General features: G+C 50.3%; 1 protein-coding gene across 3 annotated transcripts in view; it reads right to left on the reverse strand.

Annotated features, from left to right (window-relative positions):
- BRWD1 (bromodomain and WD repeat domain containing 1) overlaps positions 1-19950 on the reverse strand; it is a 614838-nt gene that overhangs the window by 225739 nt on the left and 369149 nt on the right. For all 3 annotated transcript variants that reach the window (XM_033941455.1, XM_033941456.1, XM_033941457.1), the window contains one exon: positions 17532-17678. In XM_033941455.1, coding sequence (XP_033797346.1) covers positions 17532-17678 — 147 coding nt within the window. The remainder of the gene's footprint in view (positions 1-17531; positions 17679-19950) is intronic.

Here is a 19950-nt window from a genome sequence, read left to right on the forward strand (position 1 = left end):
CCCACCAAGCCCAGACCCAACCCCCCCTCCCCAGAGAGTGCAAGCGCAAAGTGGACCGTGAAAAGGGCAGCTGCAGAAGTGGAAAGCCCCAGATAAGTAGGTTAGCTAAAGAAAGCCCACAGATAGAAGAAATCAGGATAACAGAAGTTCCAACAAATGCTCCCACAGAAAATTTTCTTTTATTGAACCTCATTTATGTAACCATTATTCCAAACATAACATAACATAAATTATGTCTGAATTGTCATGACATCAGAAGTACATATGGAGTAGTTGCAGGTGATGCTTGGGACAGTTCTGATTATGTTAGTTTGGTTTTATGTGTTTTTTTAATAGAAGGGTTTTTATTTCTTTTTTTAAGGTTTTGTAGTTTGTGGTCGAGGTCAATAGGTTGTAGAGTTGGGGGTCAAGTGTTGCAGCTCGAATGGCTAGGAGGTTGTCGAACAGTTTTTTTCTTTTGACGTTTTTGGTTGGAGGGTGTGTGAATGGTGCACAAGTTCTCCTATGTCTGTTTGAAGTGGATTGAATTATTTAGCTGAAGAAATTAGTTACCCCCCCATTCCACACACATTAATTCTCTTCCATTTTTGTTCCCATTATAAAAAAAACACTGATAAGTTCCCAGGAAAAAAATACATTAAAATAAGAAGTGAAAACAAAGGCCCCTACAGATGAGAACATAACATAAGAATAGCCTAACTGGGTCACACCAATGGTCCATCATGCCCAGTAGCCCATTCTCATGGTAGCCAATCCAGGATACTAATACCTGGTCAAAACCCAAAGAGTAGCAACATTCCATGCTACCGAACCAGGGCAAGCAGACACTTCCCCCATGTCTTAATAACAGACAATGGACTTTTCCTCCAGGAATTTGTCCAAACCTTTCTTAAAACCAGCTACGCTATCTACTTTTAACATAACTTCTGGCCACTTCATTTTTAAGCTTAGATCTTTCCTTCCAAACAGAGACCTTGCTAGATGTCAAATACAGCACAAGGTAACTTCACATGGACTTAACTGTGCAGGAAATGAATCTCCTCATACACCCACCATATAGTGCAAAAATGTGCAAAGGTCTGTTTTTTTCTTTCGATCACTACATAGCCTAATGCCACACAAGCAGCGCTGTTACAAACATATTCTGAAGGTCAATGCTAAGGTTGACAAAGTTTCCTTCCTTGGACCAGAAGGAGATACTGACAAACCACTGGAAGAGATTCTAAAACAACTACCCAGAAATAACACCCAAAGACCCACTCAGTGTGTGAACCAGTTGAGTGGAGTGGACTAACTGGGGGTGGAAATGGGCCCAGAGTTTGCTCAGCAGAATTTCCCAGACTACCTCTTCCTCTCAACACACTGACATGCTACCACCACCACCAACACTAGGAACACCTCACCTCACCTCACCTCACCTCACCTGCCAGCAATGCTTATAAACTTTATAAAACACATTATTATATTTTCTTATAAAGCATATATTTTAACTGAACTCAGCCTTGCCATTCACAAAAATAGAAAAGTTCCCTTTTCAAGCTGTCTCATGTACACTTTTCAAATCTAACATATTGTAATCACAAAACAGAAAATAAAATTATTTTTTCTACCTTTTGTTCTCTGATCAATATTCAAATCTTGTTGGTCCCAGGCTCTTGTTGTCTTGCTTGCCAGGGTCTCCTTTCTCCGTGCTAACCATCCGTCTGCCATCTCTGTTCTCCCCTTCCGTTTCCCTTCCCTCTCCCGGAGATCTGGCATCTTTCCTTTTTTTTGTCTCCATCCACAGATTCACCTTTTCTCAACTCCCCACCACCCCAGGATCCACCATCTCTCCCTTTCTGTTCCCAACTATCCTCCTATCCAGTATCTCTATCCCCCCTCCACACCATCCCCTGTTTCCAAGTTCTCTCCCTTTCTGTTCCTTCCCTCCCTAAATCCCATTATGCACCATCTCTCTCCCACTCCTCTGTTTTTAGACCCATTATTTCTAACCCCCAAAGTCTGGCATATGCACATATCTTTGAACCCCCCCTTCCCTCTCTCCCTCTGTGTACTTTTACACCAGGACCCCCCTCCCCCGAAGGTCTGTCCCCCCTCAGAAGGGCTACACCCCACCCCTGAAGACCTGCACCCCCCGAAGGACTTTACCTCCCCCCCGAAGGTCTGTCCCCCTCTGAACGCCTAAACCCCACCCCTGAAGGCCTGCACCCTCCCCGAAGGATTGTACCCCCCACCCGAAGGTCTGTCCCCCCCTGAAGGCCTGCACCCATCCCGAAGGCCTGCACCCACCCCGAATGCCTGCACCCACCCCGAAGGCCTGCACCCCCGAAGGCCTGTCCCCCCCCCCTTGAAGGCCTGACCCCCCCTTGAAGGCCTGCACCCCCCCTTGAAGGCCTGCACCCCCCCTTGAAGGTTGGCACCCCCCCAAAGGCCTGCACCCCCTTGAAGGCCTGTCCCACCCCCTTGTAGGCCTGTCCCCCCCTTGAAGGCCTGCCTGCTTGTCCCCCCCTGAAGGCCTGTCCCCCCCCTTGAAGGCCTGCACCCCCCCTTGAAGGTTGGCACCCCCCCAAAGGCCTGCACCCCCTTGAAGGCCTGTCCCACTCCCTTGTAGGCCTGTCCCCCCCTTGAAGGCCTGCCTGCCTGTCCCCCCCTTGAAGGCCTGCACCCCCTTGAAGGTTTGCACCCCCCCCCCGAAGACCTGCACCCCCCCTTGAAGGCCTGCCTGCCTGCCTGTCACCCCCCTCCCCCTTGAAAGTCTGCCTGCCCGCCCGCCCGCCCCACCCTGAAGGCCTGATGCCCCGACCCACCCCGAAGGACCATTCGCCCCCCTGGCCTCCCCGCACTACCTATGAAGCAGCCGCAGCAGGATCGCGACGTCAGCTATCTTTGCGCTGCTTAGGAGCTGCTTCCTGCGCCGGGCTACCTTAAGCTACTGCCCCCCCCCCACGCCCGAAGGACCGCTCGCCCCACTGACCTTCCAGCACACCTATGAAGCAGCCCGCAGCAGGATTGCGACGTCAGCAATCCCTCAGCTGCTTGGGCGCTGCTTCCTGCGCCGCGGTCCCGCCCCCTCCTCTGACGTCAGAGGAGGAACGGGACCGCGGCGCAGGAAGCAGCGCCCAAGCAGCTGAGGGATTGCTGACGTCGCAATCCTGCTGCGGGCTGCTTCATAGGTGTGCTGGAAGGTCAGTGGGGCGAGCGGTCCTTCGGGCGTGGGGGGGGACTGAGCGGCAAGGCCGGGAACACCCCCTCAGGGCTGGTACCCGGGGCGGCCCGCCCCCCCCGCCCCCCCCTAGGTACGCCACTGTGTAGCATTACTGATTTCTTTCAGGTTTGATTTGGTTAGTTACACATGCTTGAGTGATTAAAAACAGTTTATGGGAAGTTACTGTGTATAAGGTGGTTGAAACACTATTTGTCATCAAATGCCAGTGTGGTTGTTTCCATCATCTTACTGCTGAATTACTACAATACTGTATTAACAGGGCTTCCTGAGATATTAGTTTGGCAATTATTGTTAGTGCAGAATATAACAAGACTCCACTGAAAAAAAAAACCCTGCAGAAATAAAAGCAGCATACCTACGCTGTACAAAAATCTAACGGGGCATGTTAAAACATTATGAAAAACAAAAGAACTCACTTGTATGGCTCTGAAAAAAACAGACTCCCACAAAAGAGTAATGGCAGAGCTGACCCATAAAAGTACCTAAAAGCAGCATACACCCCTTGATCCGTCAGCAAGAAGAAATAAAGATCACTTAACACAATAAGAAAAAAAATACAAACTTGCTCAGGAGATAATATACCCAGAAGGGGAAGTCATAACTTGTAGCTTCAGACCACTGTTTATATGTCTATATGAAAATATGGAGTTGGAGGGGGAGTGAGGGACCTGGCACCACCAAGTGTCACCCTAGTTGGGAGACTTGGGACCCAGCCCCACTGAATGTCATCCAGGATAATAGGTCATCTTCATTTCTTTCTCTACAAATCACTAGAATCAGAATCTTCCATTCTGAGCACACCGCCATACCCTCATCACTTCTTGCCTAGACTACTACAACCTGCTTCTCACTGGCCTTCCGCTAAACCATCTCTCTCCAATTCAATCTGTTCAGAACTTTGTTGCATGCCTCATATTCCGTCAATGGTGCTATGCCCACATTACCCCTCTCCTCAAGTCATTTCATTGGCTCCCTATCTGTTTCCACATACAATTCAGACTCCTCTTATTGATCTACAAGGGTACTCGCTCTGCAGCATCTCAGTTTCTCTCCTCTCTCATCTCCCCCCTGAGCACTCTACTCATTGGATAAGTATCTTATCTGTATCCTTCTCCTCTACAGCCAACTCCAGACTCTGTCCCTTCTACTTTGCTGCATCGCATGCCTGGAACAAACTGCCTAACTTGATACATCAGGCTCCGTCTCTGGCAGTATTCAAATCCAGACTCAAAACCCACTTCTTTGAAGCTGCTTTCAATTCCAAAGTCCAACCCACCAGCTAAGCACTAATATCTGTCTTATCCTTCCCTCTGTAATTCCCAAACCTGAGCAATGTGTATAGATACACCTTCTTGGCCAGTTTGTCTGTCTTGACTAAATTGTAAGCTCTTTTGAGCAGGGACTGTCTCTTCTGTATTTTAATGTACAGTGCAGTGTATGTCAAATAGTGTTACAGAAATTATTATTATTAGTAGTAGTATTAGTAAAGAACATAAATCATCCAGAAATGACTCACTGCTCAACTGTCACTTAGAATAAACTGGAGACAGGAGCTCAAAGAAAATGTCCAAGAAGCAGCTGCACAATCCAGCTACCATCCACTTGGAGACAGAGAAAAAGCACAGTTACTTACCGTAACAGGTGTTATCCAGGGACAGCAGGCATATATTCTCACATGTGGGTGACGTCATCTACGGAGCCCCGGCGCGGACAGCTTTTCAAGCAAACTTGATTGAAGTTTCAAGTTTGCACACTGCACCACGCATGTGCATGCCTTCTCGCCCACTAGAGGGCGCATCCCACCTCGTGGTCCTCAGTTCCATAACTAGCAAGGAAGCCATCCCCGGGGAGGCGGGCGGGTTGTGAGAATATATGCCTGCTGTCCCTGGATAACACCTGTTACGGTAAGTAACTGTGCTTTATCCCAGGACAAGCAGGCATGATATTCTCACATGTGGGTGACCTCCAAGCTAACCAAAAAGGGCAGGTGGGAGGATGGCGATTTAGGAAAACAGATTTTGCAATACTGACTGGCCAAACCGGCCGTCACTCCTGGATAGAGTGTCCAGACAGTAATGAGATGTGAATGTATGAACCGAAGACCAAGTGGCAGCCTTACATATGTCCTCCATCGGAGTGGATCGGAGAAAGGCTATCGAAGCTGCCATTGCTCGGACCTTGTGACCCGTGACCCGACCCGGGGGAGGAAGGCCAGCCTGAGCGTAGCAAAAGGAAATGCAAGCGGCCAACCAGTTAGACAGAGTGCGCTTGGAAACTGGATGCCCTAATCGATTGGGATCGAAGGACAAAAACAATTGAGGGACCTTCCGATGAGACCTGGTGCGTTGAAGATAATATGCCAACGCCCTCTTACAGTCAAGCGTGTGAAGCGCCGTCTCGCCAGGATGGGAGTGGGGCTTCGGGAAGAACACAGGAAGGACAATGGACTGATTGAGGTGGAAGTCAGAAACAACTTTAGGTAAAAACTTAGGATGGGTGCGGAGAACCACCTTGTCGTGATGAAAGACCGTGAAAGGAGGGTCCGCAACCAAGGCTTGCAACTCCCCAATCGGCCTGGCGGAGGTGAGGGCAATCAGAAACACCGCCTTCCAAGTCAGAAATTTCAAGAGGGACTTGTTGAGTGGCTCAAAAGGGGGTTTCATCAGTTGAGCCAGAACTACATTCAGATTCCACACGACGGACGGAGGCTTAAGAGGGGGGCAAACCCTGAGTAACCCTTTCATGAAGCGTGTCACCAAGGGATGGAGTGACAGAGGGCGTCCCTCCAGAGGTTGGTGGAAAGCAGAAATCGCACTGAGATGAACCCGCACCGAAGTGGTTTTCAAGCCGGAGCGCGACAAATGAAATAAATATTCTAAAACCGAGGATACCGGAGCTGATACCGGATCCAGGTGAAAAGACGAGCACCAGGTGGAAAACCTGGTCCATTTCTGCGCATAGCAAAGCCTCGTTGAGATCTTGCGGGAGGCTTCCAACACCTCCTTCACCGATTGAGACAGGTCCGGAGGAGTCAGGGAACAAGAAACCAGGCTGTCAGGTGCAATGACTGCAGATTGGGATGTAACATGGATCCTTGACTCTGAGACAGCAGAGAAGGAGAGACAGGCAGGGGAAGAGGCTCCCTGGCACTGAGCTGGAGCAGCAGGGAGAACCAGTGCTGACGCGGCCACCGAGGTGCTATGAGAATCATCGTGGCCGTGGACGATTTTAGGTGTACCAACGTTCGCATGATCAGAGGGAACGGAGGGAATGCATACAGGAACCTCCCTTCCCAGTCGAGTAGGAAGGCATCCGCTTCCAGGCGGTCCTGCGAGTACATCCGAGAACAATATAGTGGTAGTTTGTGTGTCTCCGGAGAGGCAAACAGATCCACCTGTGGCGTTCCCCAGCGAGCGAAAACCTCGCGTAGAACTGCTGAGTGTAGAGTCCACTCGTGCGGTTGCAGAAGTCGACTGAGTTTGTCCGCCAGGCAATTCCGTTCTCCTTGGATGTAGACCGCCCGGAGGAAGATGTTCCGGGAGGCCGCCCACTCCCAGAGGCGAAGAGCTTCGGAGCAGAGGGGCCATGACCCCGTTCCTCCCTGCTTGTTCACATAATACATTGCCACCTGATTGTCCGTGCGGACGAGGACCACCTGGTCCTGCAATATGTGAACGAAGGCTCGAAGTGCTAGGAAGATGGCCCGCAGCTCTAGCACGTTGATATGACACTGACGGTCTTCTGCCGACCACAGGCCCTGCGTGCGAAGACCGTCGAGATGGGCTCCCCACGCGTACTCCGAGGAGTCCGTGGTCAGGACCTTGCGAAAAGGCGGAGTGCGTAGCAATAGCCCCATGGACAGATTTGAAGAGTCTGTCCACCAACGCAGCGATTTCCGCAAGGGCGGAGTCACCGAAATGAGGCGAGACACCGGGTCGCACTCCTGACGCCACTGGGACGCGAGGGTCCACTGAGGGATCCTCAGATGTAGCCTCGCAAACGGCGTGACATGTACCGTCGAGGCCATATGGCCCAGCAGCATCATCATGCGCTTGGCCGACACCCTCGATAGTTGAGAGACCTGGCTGCTCATCCGTACCAAGGCTTCCAACCGCTGGGTCGGCAGGTAGGAGCGTAGGCGCACCGTGTCCAGCACCGCACCTATGAATTGAAGAGACTGCGACGGCCTCAACTGAGACTTTGGAAAGTTTATCTCGAACCCGAGAGTTTGCAGGAAGGCAATAGACTGTCGGGTCGCTGAGATAACCCCCTCCCTGGTCGGGGCTTTGATGAGCCAATCGTCCAGGTAAGGGAACACATGGAGTCCACGTGACCTGAGGGCTGCTGCAACCACCACCATGCACTTCGTGAATACTCGTGGGGACGCGGCCAGGCCGAAGGGCAGTACCCTGTACTGGAGGTGGAGGTCCCCCACCTGGAATCGTAAGAATCTTCGACAGGCGGGGTGCACCGGAACATGGGTGTATGCTTCCTTCAGGTCGAGGGAGCACATCCAGTCCCCTTCCTCCAAGAGGGGATACAAAACCGGGAGAGATAGCATTCGAAACTTCTCCCGGGCCAGGAATTTGTTGAGCTTCCTGAGGTCCAGTATGGGGCGCAGGTCCCCGGTCTTTTTTGGGACCAAAAAGTAGCGGGAGTAAAACCCCGTACCCCACTGGTCCTTGGGGACCGGCTCGACCGCCCGAAGCTTCAAGAGGGCTTTGGCTTCGGTTATAAGGGTCGGTAGCTGCGAACGGTTGCAGGGGACTAAACTTGGGGGACTGTCCGGCGGCGAGGACACAAAGTTGAGCGAGTAGCCCTCGGAGACGATCCGGAGCACCCAAGCGTCTGAGGTAATCCCGGTCCATGCCTCCCGGAAGGACCGAAGACGGCCCCCGATAGGAAGGGGTTCCTGTGAAAGTGCGGAGGGGAACCCGCCCCGTCCGCTCAGCCCGTCAAAAGGAAGGCGCGGGCTTAGAAGGGCCCTGCGCCGGGGCTTGGGTTTGTCCCCCTCTGCCTCGCTGAGACGGACGTCTGGGAGGCGGTCTCGAGAAGGTCGGGGTCGACTTCTGAGGGTATCGGCGCGGCGGAGGCCGAAAGGGTTTCTGCGGCGGGGGCCTAGGTTTGGGGCGGACCAGGGATGCTAGAGAGCGCTCCTGTTCCGACAAGCGCTTGGTCGCCGCATCCAATGACTCGTCGAATAACTCGGACCCCACACAAGGCAAGTCTGCCAGGCGTTCCTGCAGGTTTGGGTCCATGTCGAGGGTGCGAAGCCAGGCCAAGCGGCGCATGGCCACCGCGAGGGCCGACACCCTCGAAACCAGCTCAAAGGCGTCGTACACTGCATGGAATAGGTACAACCGCAATTGAGACAGGTTGGACATAAACTTATCGAATCCTGCTCTTTGGGAGTCCGGTAACGAGTTTCGATATTGAGGAAGGTCCTTCACCATACCACGCAAATAGGAGGAAAAGGTGAAGGCGTAATTTAGAACCCTGGTGGCCATCAGGGAATTTGAATAGAGGCGACGGCCAAACTTGTCCAGGGTCCGCCCCTCCCTGCCTGGTGGAACCGCCGCAGAAACCCGTGAGGGCTGTGATTTTTTAAGAGCAGACTCCACCAGAAGAGACTGGTGTGAGAGCTGCGCCTTATCGAACCCTTTAGGGGGAATCGTCCTATACTTCGATTCCATTTTTGAAGGCACAGACGTGACTGTAAGAGGGTTTGACAAGTTATTCAGCCAGGTTTGCAGAAGGACACTGTTGAGAGGGAGTCTAGGCACCTCCCTAGGAAGAGTGGGGAGGTCCTGTTCCTCCAAAAATTCTTTGGAATACCGAGAGCCTACCATCAGGTCAATCCCCAGGGCTTGGGCCATGTCCTGAACGAAGGATGAAAATGAGGACGGCCTAGCCTGGGGAGACGGGGTTCTCGACCGCCCCACCGAGGAGAGGGGGGAGGCCTCATGGGAATAATGAGGATCCCTAACCGATCCCGAATCCCAGGATCCCCTCTCGAGGGCCCTCGAGGGGGAAGGGGAAGTTATCCTCCTCGCAGAGCCCTTGGGTGAGGACCCAGGGGTTCGTGGGACACTCTCCCGTTTCCTCGGCGAGGCGGCCCGGGAAGACTTCCCATGAGGTGAGCGGAGGAGCCTCGGGTTGTCGAGGCGCAACTCCGACACCTGCAGCGCCTCGCCCCCGAACGACGAGGAACGGTTGCGCCGAGGCGAGCCTCGGGGCCGCTTAGACTTCCTCGTTCGACGCCCCGTCCGAGGTCGCGTCGAGGGCGAGGCGTGTCTGGAAGACCCGGAGGAAGAGGAGGAAAGACGGCGTACTCTGCGCAACTTTTCTTTGGGCCTTACACTCCGCTCAGGGGGTTCCCCCGAGGTCGAGGTCCGGGGCGGGGCCGAGACCGAGGTGAACGGGGCCACCGTACCCGAGACCGAGGTCGCCGAGGCCGGGGCTCCCGAGGGAGCCGAGGCCGGGGCCTCCGAGACCGAAGGCGCCCCGGCCGAGGTCGAGGCCGCCGGAACCGCAGCACGCTGCAACACTTCCAGGGCTCCGACAGCTCCGATGAGATCAGAGCTCGGAGGAGATCCTGGAAGGCCGGAATCCCCACGAAGGTGGGGAGTTCCGAGTCCGGGGCACACTCCCTGGAGGGCGACCTCGGTCTCGAGTATTCCCTCGGGGTGTGCGGAGTCGAGGTCCGATGCGGGGCCGGGGTCAACCCACCCGCCTTGGCCTGACTCAAGGATGGCTTCTTTGCTGAAGGGGATGGAACAGAGGACTTACCCGAAGCTTGCTTCACTGACGACGCCTTCGAGGAAGAGGGCCGAGGCGAGGCCGAGGCCCCCGAGGACGCCGAGGCCGAGGTCAAGGCCGGGGCCGAAGCCGAGGCCGACGTCGAGGCCTTAGGCGGCGCGTCGATGGCGAACAATTCGGCCATTCTTGCCTTACGGCGACGGAGGGCCCTGTTTTGGAAGGTCGCACAGCGATCACACGAGTCTGTCGGATGTTCGGGCCCAAGACAGACAATGCACCACCGGTGAGGGTCAGTGATGGAAAGCAGCCTTTCACACCGGCTGCACTTTTTGAATCCCGTAACAGGACGGGACATCCACGAAGAAAAAGAAGAAGGCCGGGAACGTACCGACGTCCCGCGGCCACGGATTCCGGGAGCCCCCGGAGCCCGATGAAAAACGAAAGACTTTTTTTTTTTTTTTTTTTGAAAAGAACCGAAAAGAAAAAAACCCGCCGCGAACTAATTCGAAGGGAAAACAAGCTAAACGCGGCAGCTAGAAGGCAAAAACACTGGAGCTCAGATCCACAGGGCTTTCTTGCTCCGCGGAAAAATTTGAACTGAGGACCACGAGGTGGGATGCGCCCTCTAGTGGGCGAGAAGGCATGCACATGCGTGGTGCAGTGTGCAAACTTGAAACTTCAATCAAGTTTGCTTGAAAAGCTGTCCGCGCCGGGGCTCCGTAGATGACGTCACCCACATGTGAGAATATCATGCCTGCTTGTCCTGGGATAAATAATGAATATTCTAGGCTGCACAATACCCATTAGGTGCATACTAATTGGGATTACTTTTTCTCTCTCTCCTTCCACAAGTAGATGGACTTAACCCATTCGTTCTAGACTGGTCTGGACGTAAAAGAAACAAAAAATGCTTTTCCCCAGTTCTGTATCTAGTGTTTCTCAACCTGCGGTATGCGTACCTTATGGGGGTATGCGGGCCGCATATTGAGGGGTATTTGGGCTGACCAACGCCTGGGATCTCTCCCTGCCTGCTCCCTGCTGAAGCAGCTGCCGATTCCTCCCTGCCACCCGAGACATTACATCCAACCCACCCCCCGGTCCACCGACAGCCCCTGCCATCCGAAAGCTCCATTCAATCATCCCCTGCTACCCCAACTCCGGGCAAAGAAGGGCCAGGCACATGCAGCAATTGCACACTGCCAGCCCACAAGCCTTTCCCCCAATGTCAATTCTGACATCGGAGAGAAGGTTCTGCACCAGCCAATCACTGCTTGGCTGGCCCAGACCTTCTCTTCAACATCAGAATTGACGTAGGGGGGAAAGCTTGTGAACCGGCGGTGTGCAATCGCTGCACACACCTGGTCCTTCCTTGCCCAGAGTTGTGGCAGCGGACCTGGGGGGGGGGGGTGGATGTAGTGTTCGGCGCGCGGCAAAGGCGCTCGCCTAAGCGAGAGCGCCTTTGCGAAGAGCCTTAAGAAGAGCCAGAGGGCAGACTACAGGACACCTTAGAGCAGAAAGAGGTCCCGTCTTACCCACTAACAAGCAGGCTAAACACACTAACAAGCAGGCTAAACACACTCACAAGCAGGCTAAACACACTCACAAGCAGGCTCACTCTCAAGCAGGCAAAAACACTAACAAGCAGGCCAAACACTTTAACAAGCAGGCAAAAACACTAACAAGCAGGCCAAACACTTTAACAAGCAGACTCACTTAAAGGTAGGCAATAACACTCTAACAAGCAGGCTCACTCTCAAGCAGGCTAAAACACTAACAAACAGGATCATTTAGATGCAGGCAACACACTCTCACAAGCAGGTTCACTTACAAGCAGGCAAAAATACTCTGACAAACAGGCAGACCTCTCTAACTATATAGAAGGCAGCCCGACACAGTCACTCTCACACTGACCTTAGGCAGACTTTTCTAATTTCTCTTTTTATTTATCCAACTTGGATATGGCAGGGAGAACAAGAAGCGTTAAGACTACCATCAAGAACAGCATTCCTGTCACCGAGGGGTTGAAGGGGGTGGCCACGGCCTGCGCTCAGACAGAGGAGGACCAGAGACGGTGGACAGAGGTCGCTGTGCAGACCGAGGCCCTCCCCCAGCAGTACACCACAGTCTCTACGCAGACAGAGGAGATGGAACAGCTGGATGGTGACATCTTGCAGGAACTATGGAACCTGAGGGAGGAGGTGAAACGCTTGAGGAGCATCCGAGAGGATGAGGCATTCATCGATGAGGTCGTCCAGGAGCTGTCCCACATCACTGTGAAGGCGCACGACAAGTCCATCCTCGAGACGCCCAAACCTTCAGCTTTGAGACCAACGATTGGGGTGCAGGAGATGGCCGGAGACGCCGACTCCTAGCAGCTAGTAACCTCCTCCACAGGAAAGCACAGAAGACCCCTCCCCCCCCCCTTATTTAGTTTCATCTTCTTCTCCTCTTTCTCGTACACAGGGTAGCTTCACATCAACCCCACAACTCACCCTGAGGAACAGATTCCAGATCTTACAGGAAGGAACGGCCGACGAGAATCAGGAAGAAGCCCATCACACGACTCCAGTTCCGGGGACATCTGATCGACATCCCCAAAGGAAGCGCAGAGTAATAGTCATCGGGGACTCCATGTTGAGGGGCACCGAGGGACCAATATGCAAACCAGATATACAGTCGAGGGAGGTCTGCTGTCTGCCTGGAGCCAGAATACGAGATGTGACAGCCTGTCTTGATAGGCTTCTCAGGCCCAAGGACCACTTCCCAATGCTGCTCATCCACGTCGGAACGAATGACACTGCCAAGAACACTCTGGAGGGCATAGCTAGAGACTTCGGAGCTCTGGGGGAGAGGCTGAAGCAGACAGGAGCACAGGTAGTATTCTCTTCAATTCTTCCTGTAAGGGGCAAGGGAAGAGACAGGGACGAACGTATTCTGAAGACAAATGAGTAGCTACAACGATGGTGCCGGGAAATGAACTTCGGATTCCTGAATCACGGGGAGGCACTACAGGAACTCCAGGGATCAGACGGACTCCACCTGACCAACAGAGGTAAGAACGTCTTCGGACACCGAGTAGCCCGCCTGCTTCGAAGGGCTTTAAACTAGGTAAGTTGGGGGAGGGTACCCATTTATATACCGGAGCAGTAAGTAACAATCCTGATGAGGTGAAACAAAACTCCACTTCTAAGTCAGAGGTAAGTACCCTTGCTGCAAAAGATTCGCTAGGAGACACTTTAATTCAGATGGGTAACTCTCTAAAGGAGTTTAGTAGACACAAAGAGTGGAGAGCTATGTATGTAAATGCACACAGCCTAGGGAATAAATTTCTAGAACTAGAAACAGAAATAGTAAATGCAGACCTAGACGTGGTAGCAATATCCGAAACATGGTTCACAGACTCTCATGGGTGGGATATAACTATACCAGGATACAACTTGCTTCGCCAAGATAGAGAGGGTAAGTTGGGAGGTGGGGTAGCACTTTACATCAAAGAGAACATCAAGACAACTAGGATCACAGATGTCAAGTACACTGGGGAATCCATCTGGGTAAACCTGGCCAGAGGCGGAGAGAAATGCCTATACCTTGGTGTGGTATAGACCTTCAAAACAATCGGAGGACAAGGACACAGAATTAATTGAAGACATTGAGAATATCACCTTACGGGGGAACGTTGTCCTGCTAGGGGACTTCAACATGCCTGATGTAGACTGGAACACATTCTCAGCAACAACTTGTAGTAGCAGAAGGATATTAACATCCATGAAGGGAGTACAGCTCAAACAAATGGTACTAGAGCCCACTAGGGCCCAGGCCATCCTGGACCTGGTACTTACGAACGGGGAAAGCGTCACGGAAGTCTCGGTGGGAGAAATGCTGGCAACCAGTGACCATAACATGGTATGGTTCAACCTTAGAAAGGGCTTCCCTAGATCACAAACAAAAACAAGGGTACTCAATTTCCGGGGCACTGACTTCGCAAGCATGGGTGATTTCGTCCATCAGACGCTACAGGCTCAAGAAACAACGGATGATGTGGAAGCTATGTGGTCAACACTGAAAAGGACACTACACGAAGCAACTATCAGCTACATAAAATTGGTAAATAAACAACAAAGAAAGAAGAAAACCTGTTGGTTCACTGATGAGGTCTCACACCTAGTCAAGGACAAGAAAAGAGCATTTCTTTCATACAAACGCACCGGGGAGAAAGAAGCTAACATTGAATACAAGACAAGGTCTGCAGCGGTAAAAACAGCAGTCAGGGAGGCCAAACTTCAAGTGGAAGAAACTCTAGCAAAGAACATTAAGAAAGGGGACAAATCCTTCTTCAGGTATATTAGTGACAGGCAGAAGAACACAAACGGGATAGTACGCCTTAGAACAGCAGACGGGATTTATGTGGAAACAGATTCTGAAAAAGCCAAACTACTGAACGATTACTTCTGCTCAGTCTTTACCTGCGAGGCACCTGGACACGGGCCACAGCTGGAAGCAAAGCCAAGCAAGGAAGACCCATTTCAGAATTTTGGGTTTTCACCAGCTGATGTTTACAGCAAACTGTCAAGACTCAAGGTGAGCAAAGCCATGGGACCAGACAAATTGCACCCACGAGTGCTCAGAGAGCTGTGCGATGTCCTGGCGGAACCGTTAGCCATGCTCTTCAATCTCTCCCTAAGTACGGTGAGAGTCCCCCTGGACTGGAAAACAGCTAACGTCGTTCCTCTACACAAAAAGGGCTGCAGAGCGGAGGCTGCGAATTACAGACCAGTGAGTCTCACATCAATAGTGTGTAAACTCATGGAAACACTACTTAAATGTAAATTAGACACGATTTTGGATGAGGGGAATCTAAGGGATCCTAGTCAACATGGATTCACTAGGGGTAGGTCATGCCAATCCAATCTTATCAGCTTCTTTGATTGGGTAACAGGAAAGCTAGACTCGGGAGAGTCTCTGGACATAGTGTACTTGGATTTCAGTAAGGCTTTCGACAGCATCCCACACCGTAGACTATTAAACAAGATGAAATCGATGGGGTTAGGTGAGACACTAATTGCATGGGTCAATGATTGGCTGAGTGGAAGACGTCAGAGGGTGGTGGTCAACGGCATCCTCTCTGAGACATCGGAGGTGACCAGCGGAGTGCCACAGGGCTCGGTCCTGGGTCCACTCCTTTTTAACATATTCATAAGGGACTTGACCCGAGGGCTTCAGGGTAAAGTAACTCTATTCGCTGATGACGCCAAACTATGTAATATAGTAAGTGAAAGCAATATGCAGGATAGTATGACGAAGGATCTGCTTACGTTGGAAAACTGGTCCTCGACATGGCAGCTGGGCTTCAACGCTAAGAAATGTAAGGTTATGCATCTCGGTAGCAGAAATCCATGCAAACCTTACACCTTAAATGGAGAAACACTAGCTAGGACTTCAGAAGAAAGAGACTTGGGAGTAATCATCAGTGCAGACATGAAGGCCGCCAATCAAGTAGAGAAGGCCTCATCCAAAGCAAGGCAACTTATGGGATGTATCAATAGAAGCTTCGTTAGCCGCAAATCTGAAGTCATAATGCCACTGTACAGAATCATGGTGAGACCTCATCTGGAGTACTGTGTGCAATTCTGGAGGCCACATTACCGTAAAGACGTGCTTAGAGTTGAGTCGGTTCAGAGGATGGCCACTAGGATGATCTCGGGGCTCAAGGGTCTCTCGTATGAAGAAAGACTAAATAAATTGCAGCTCTACACTCTAGAGGAACGCAGGGAGAGGGGGGACATGATTGAGACATTTAAATACATCACGGGACGTGTCGAGGTGGAAGAAGACATCTTCTTTCTAAAGGGACCCTCGGTCACAAGGGGGCATCCGCTCAAACTCAGAGGAGGGAAATTCGATAGTGACGTAAGGAAGTATTTCTTCACAGAAAGGGTTGTAGATCACTGGAACAAGCTTCCAGAGCAGGTGATCAAGGCCACCAGCGTGCTTGACTTTAAGAATAAATGGGATGCCCTAGTAGGATCCTTACGAGGGTCGAGTTAAGGAACTAGGCATTAGTACTCAGACTTAATGGGGTGGGTCAGTAGAGTGGGCAGACTTGATGGGCTATAGCCCTTTTCTGACGTCATCTTTCTATGTTTCTATGTGTTGGGTGGTAGGGAAGAATCGGTGGCAACTTCCGTGGGGGGCAGGCAGGCCTCGGCGCGGGTCGGCTTCGGGGAGGAAGGGGGTGGGACAAAGGCTGGAAGGCAGTGAGGGGGAGGGGGCATGGAACTCGGGACACAGAAAAGAAGGGAGGGGGCATGAACAGGGGACACAAGGGAGAGAGGAAGGGGGCACTAACTTGGGACATAGGAGGGAATAGAAAGGGACAATTGTTGGTCCTGAGTTTGTAAGAGAGAAAGAGATGGTGCACATGGGGAAAGGAAAAGGAAAATTGGGCATAGAGAGAGAGGAGTGAGGTAGAGAAGCATGGGGAATAGAAGGATGAGAGGGAGAAATGTTGGATACGGTGGTGGTGGTGGTGGAGAGGGAACAGAGGGATAAATTGAAGGGGATGCAAGAGGGAGGAACGTTGGGCATAGTGATCAAGTTTCAAGTTTATTAAAAAATTTGATTGCAATATCATAATCCAATGCAATAAAATCAGGGTAAGAGAAAAATAACCCCAACAAAAAACAAAAATCACATATCTGTTAAAAATTAAAACATTACAGGACACAACAGGGTGGGTTTAAATACAATTCAAAACCAAAAATGAACAAGGGGTTAAAACTATAGGTTGGGAAAGTTACACACTTAATTTTCCTTAAAAGGGTGAGATGTGGCATGGTGTTGGAGAGGGGTGATAGAAGGAGAAATGGGTATGGTGCTGGTGGGCAGTGGTGAAAATTTCTGCACATGATCTGGGGGATGAGAGAGGGAGAAATGTTGGACTCCTGGCGGGACAGAGAGAGATGTTGGTTGGGGAATGGAATGAAGTCTGGAGGAGAGGAAGCATGCAGGAGGCAGAAAGAAAGAAAGAAATATTGGATGCACAGGCAGAAGGAAGGGCAACTAGAGACTCATGAAATCACCAGAAGAGAAAGGTAGGAAAAATGATTTTATTTTCAATTTAGTGATCAAAATGCGTCAGTTTTGAGAATTTATATCTGCTGTCTATATTTTGTCTATTTTTCTATAGTTGTTACTGAGGTGATATTACATATTTTAAAGTCATCTGCTTTGACATCTTTGAAACCCCCCCAAATATAAATGATAATTAACATTTTCTCTGCGTGCAGAGTGCTTTGTGTTATTTTAAATTTTGTGGTTACCATTATGTATTAATAAGATTATATTGTATGTATATGAGAAATGGATGGAAGAAATTGCATTACAATGAGTAGTATTATTATGGGGGGTGGAGTAAGGGGCGGAGTTTGGGCGGGTCTGGGGCAGAGTTTGGACAGGTGTACTCAGTTGTTATTTGTTAGGCTTAGGGATACTTTGCTTGAAAAGGTTGAAAAACACTGATCTAAAGTATGCAGTATTTACAGCTTACCTGTTCTGCAGAGCTAGTGGGCTCCTCTCCTTCCTCACATGAGAGTTCAATGAACTGTTCAACATTACTTCGTGTTCTATAACCTGGTTTACTTTGCCGACAAATCAGTCTCTTCCTGGACCGAACCGAGGAAACCACAAAATCATTCTGATTTACACACAAAGAGAGAAAATTGCATTATCCTTTAAGTTTAGTCACTTACAGTTTAGTCACTTACAAGAAAAACAAAAGGACTGTTCAGGCAGAATACAACAAATCATTGTACCTAGAATTCTAAAAATTAATACAGTAAAATTATAGCTATATTACTATCAATTCATTTTCTATTCTCTTACCAGCTTGGATCAAAAGGTAGCATGCTTCTGCACACAATACATACCAGTGATTTCTCATCTGCATTATCATACTGTAAAAAGGCCTTACACCAAAACAAAGTGCAGCTAGATTTGGCATCCAGTTCTGCTTCCCCAGCAATATTTAAGAACTCAAGCAGGGACACTTTACTAGTTATCATATAGTCAAGAGTTCTTCCAAATAAAATCTGCATATAGAGGGGTCACATGACGCTATGATCAGGAGAGGACGCAGAAAAATTGCCTCTCCTGCCATCTGCCCAAATAACCCTAATTTAGTCAGCTTTGTTCCCCTCTGAAAGAGCTTCTCTAGCAGCATGGGACCTCCTGCAGCTTTGGCAACATACCACCAAGCTTTTATAGCGACTTATGGCAGCAAAAGCAGTGTGTAAGAACAGGGAGTGGAGCCGATCTGTGAAGCACAATATGGCGGCTGTCCTGAGCCCAGCGGGCCACTATCACATCCACATGGGTGGCAGAGATCACCGCTGAGGTTACAACGGCTTTGGAATCTATTCTGGATAAAAGACTCCAGTTGATTGATGACAAATTGGAGAAACTTCAGGGGAAATTAGATGGAGTGGGCCGAGACCTAGAAAATTTCCAACAGTGAGTCAGTGACGTGGAAGGCTGAATAGTAAGGCCAAAAAGCAGTTAGTTACCGTAACAGGTGTTATCCAGGGACAGCAGGCAAATAGTTTCACATGTGGGTGACATCATCCACGGAGCACCAGTAGGCTCCGTTGGGGACATCACCCATATGTGAGAATATGCTGCCTGCTTGTCCTGGGATAACACCCATTACTGTACGTAACTGTGCTTTATCCTAGGACTAGAGAGCTGCACGGGAACAGGGACGACGGGAATCCCACGGGTTCCCCCTAGGGTCACGGGGTTCCTGTGGGGTTGGATGCATTAGAGCCGCGAGGCTCGTCTTCTTTTCCCTACCTGCCCTGCCGCAGCACACAGTCGACCTGGAAATCTTCCACAATGTCAGTGCTGACGTCAGAGGGAGGGCTTAAGCAAAGTCAGTGCTGACATCGGGAAGACTTCCGGTCGGCTGTAACAGAGCAAATGGCAGAGAGAAGAGAGATAGTGGATAGAAGGAATTGAATGAGAACATGAGGAAAGCAGAAACCAGACAACAAAGTATATATTGTGTGTTGATATATTAGTTGTGTTGATAAAAATTTATAAACATTAGAGGCTCTGGTAGAAACCCATTTACAAAGTATGTATTCTTCCCAATTAATATTTCCAAATTAATAAAGTCTCTTTGCTTATTTGTAAATGGGTTTCTACCAGAGCCTTTAATTCAGTAGCATAATTAAATGAAATAACTATTTCTGAAGTTTATAGGGACAGGCGGGGATGGAGGGGATTCCTCGCGGGGATGGGTGGGACTTTGACGGGGACGGGTGGGATTTCTGTCCCCGCGCAACTCTCTACCTAGGACAAGCAAGCATCATATTATCACATGTGGGACTCCCTAGCTGAACATAATGGGATGGAGAGAGAGTTGGCCATTAAGAAGAAAATAAATTCTGTAATACTGCTTGGCTGAAAAGACCATCTCGTCTGGAATAGGATTCTAGACAGTAGTGAGACGTGAAAGTATGAATTGAGGACCAAGTAGCTGCTTTGCAAATTTCATCAATGGGAGTGGAACTAAGAAAGTTACTGATGCTGCCATAGCTTGGACTTTGTGTGCTGTTACACATCCCTCGAGCTGCAGCCCAGCCTGAGCATAGCAGAAAGAGATGCATGTTGCCAGCCATGTAGAAATAGTCCTTTTGGTTACAAGCTCGCCCTATCTGTTAGGATCAAAGGAGGTGAACAGTTGAGGTGATATCCTGTATGGCTTAGTCCTTTGAATATAGTAAGCCAAGGCACATTTACAGTTTAAAGTATGAACAGCTGTTTCTTCAGGATGAGAATGAGGCTTTGGTACTGGTAGCACAATAGATTGATTGAATGAAATTCCATGACCACTTTTGGAAGGAATTTAGGATGGGTGCAGAGAACCACCATATCATGATCAAATACTGTGAACTGTGAGTCCACCA

Source organism: Geotrypetes seraphini, chromosome 4 (assembly GCF_902459505.1).
Source record: "Geotrypetes seraphini chromosome 4, aGeoSer1.1, whole genome shotgun sequence".
NCBI classification, from domain to species: Eukaryota; Metazoa; Chordata; class Amphibia; order Gymnophiona; family Dermophiidae; genus Geotrypetes; species Geotrypetes seraphini.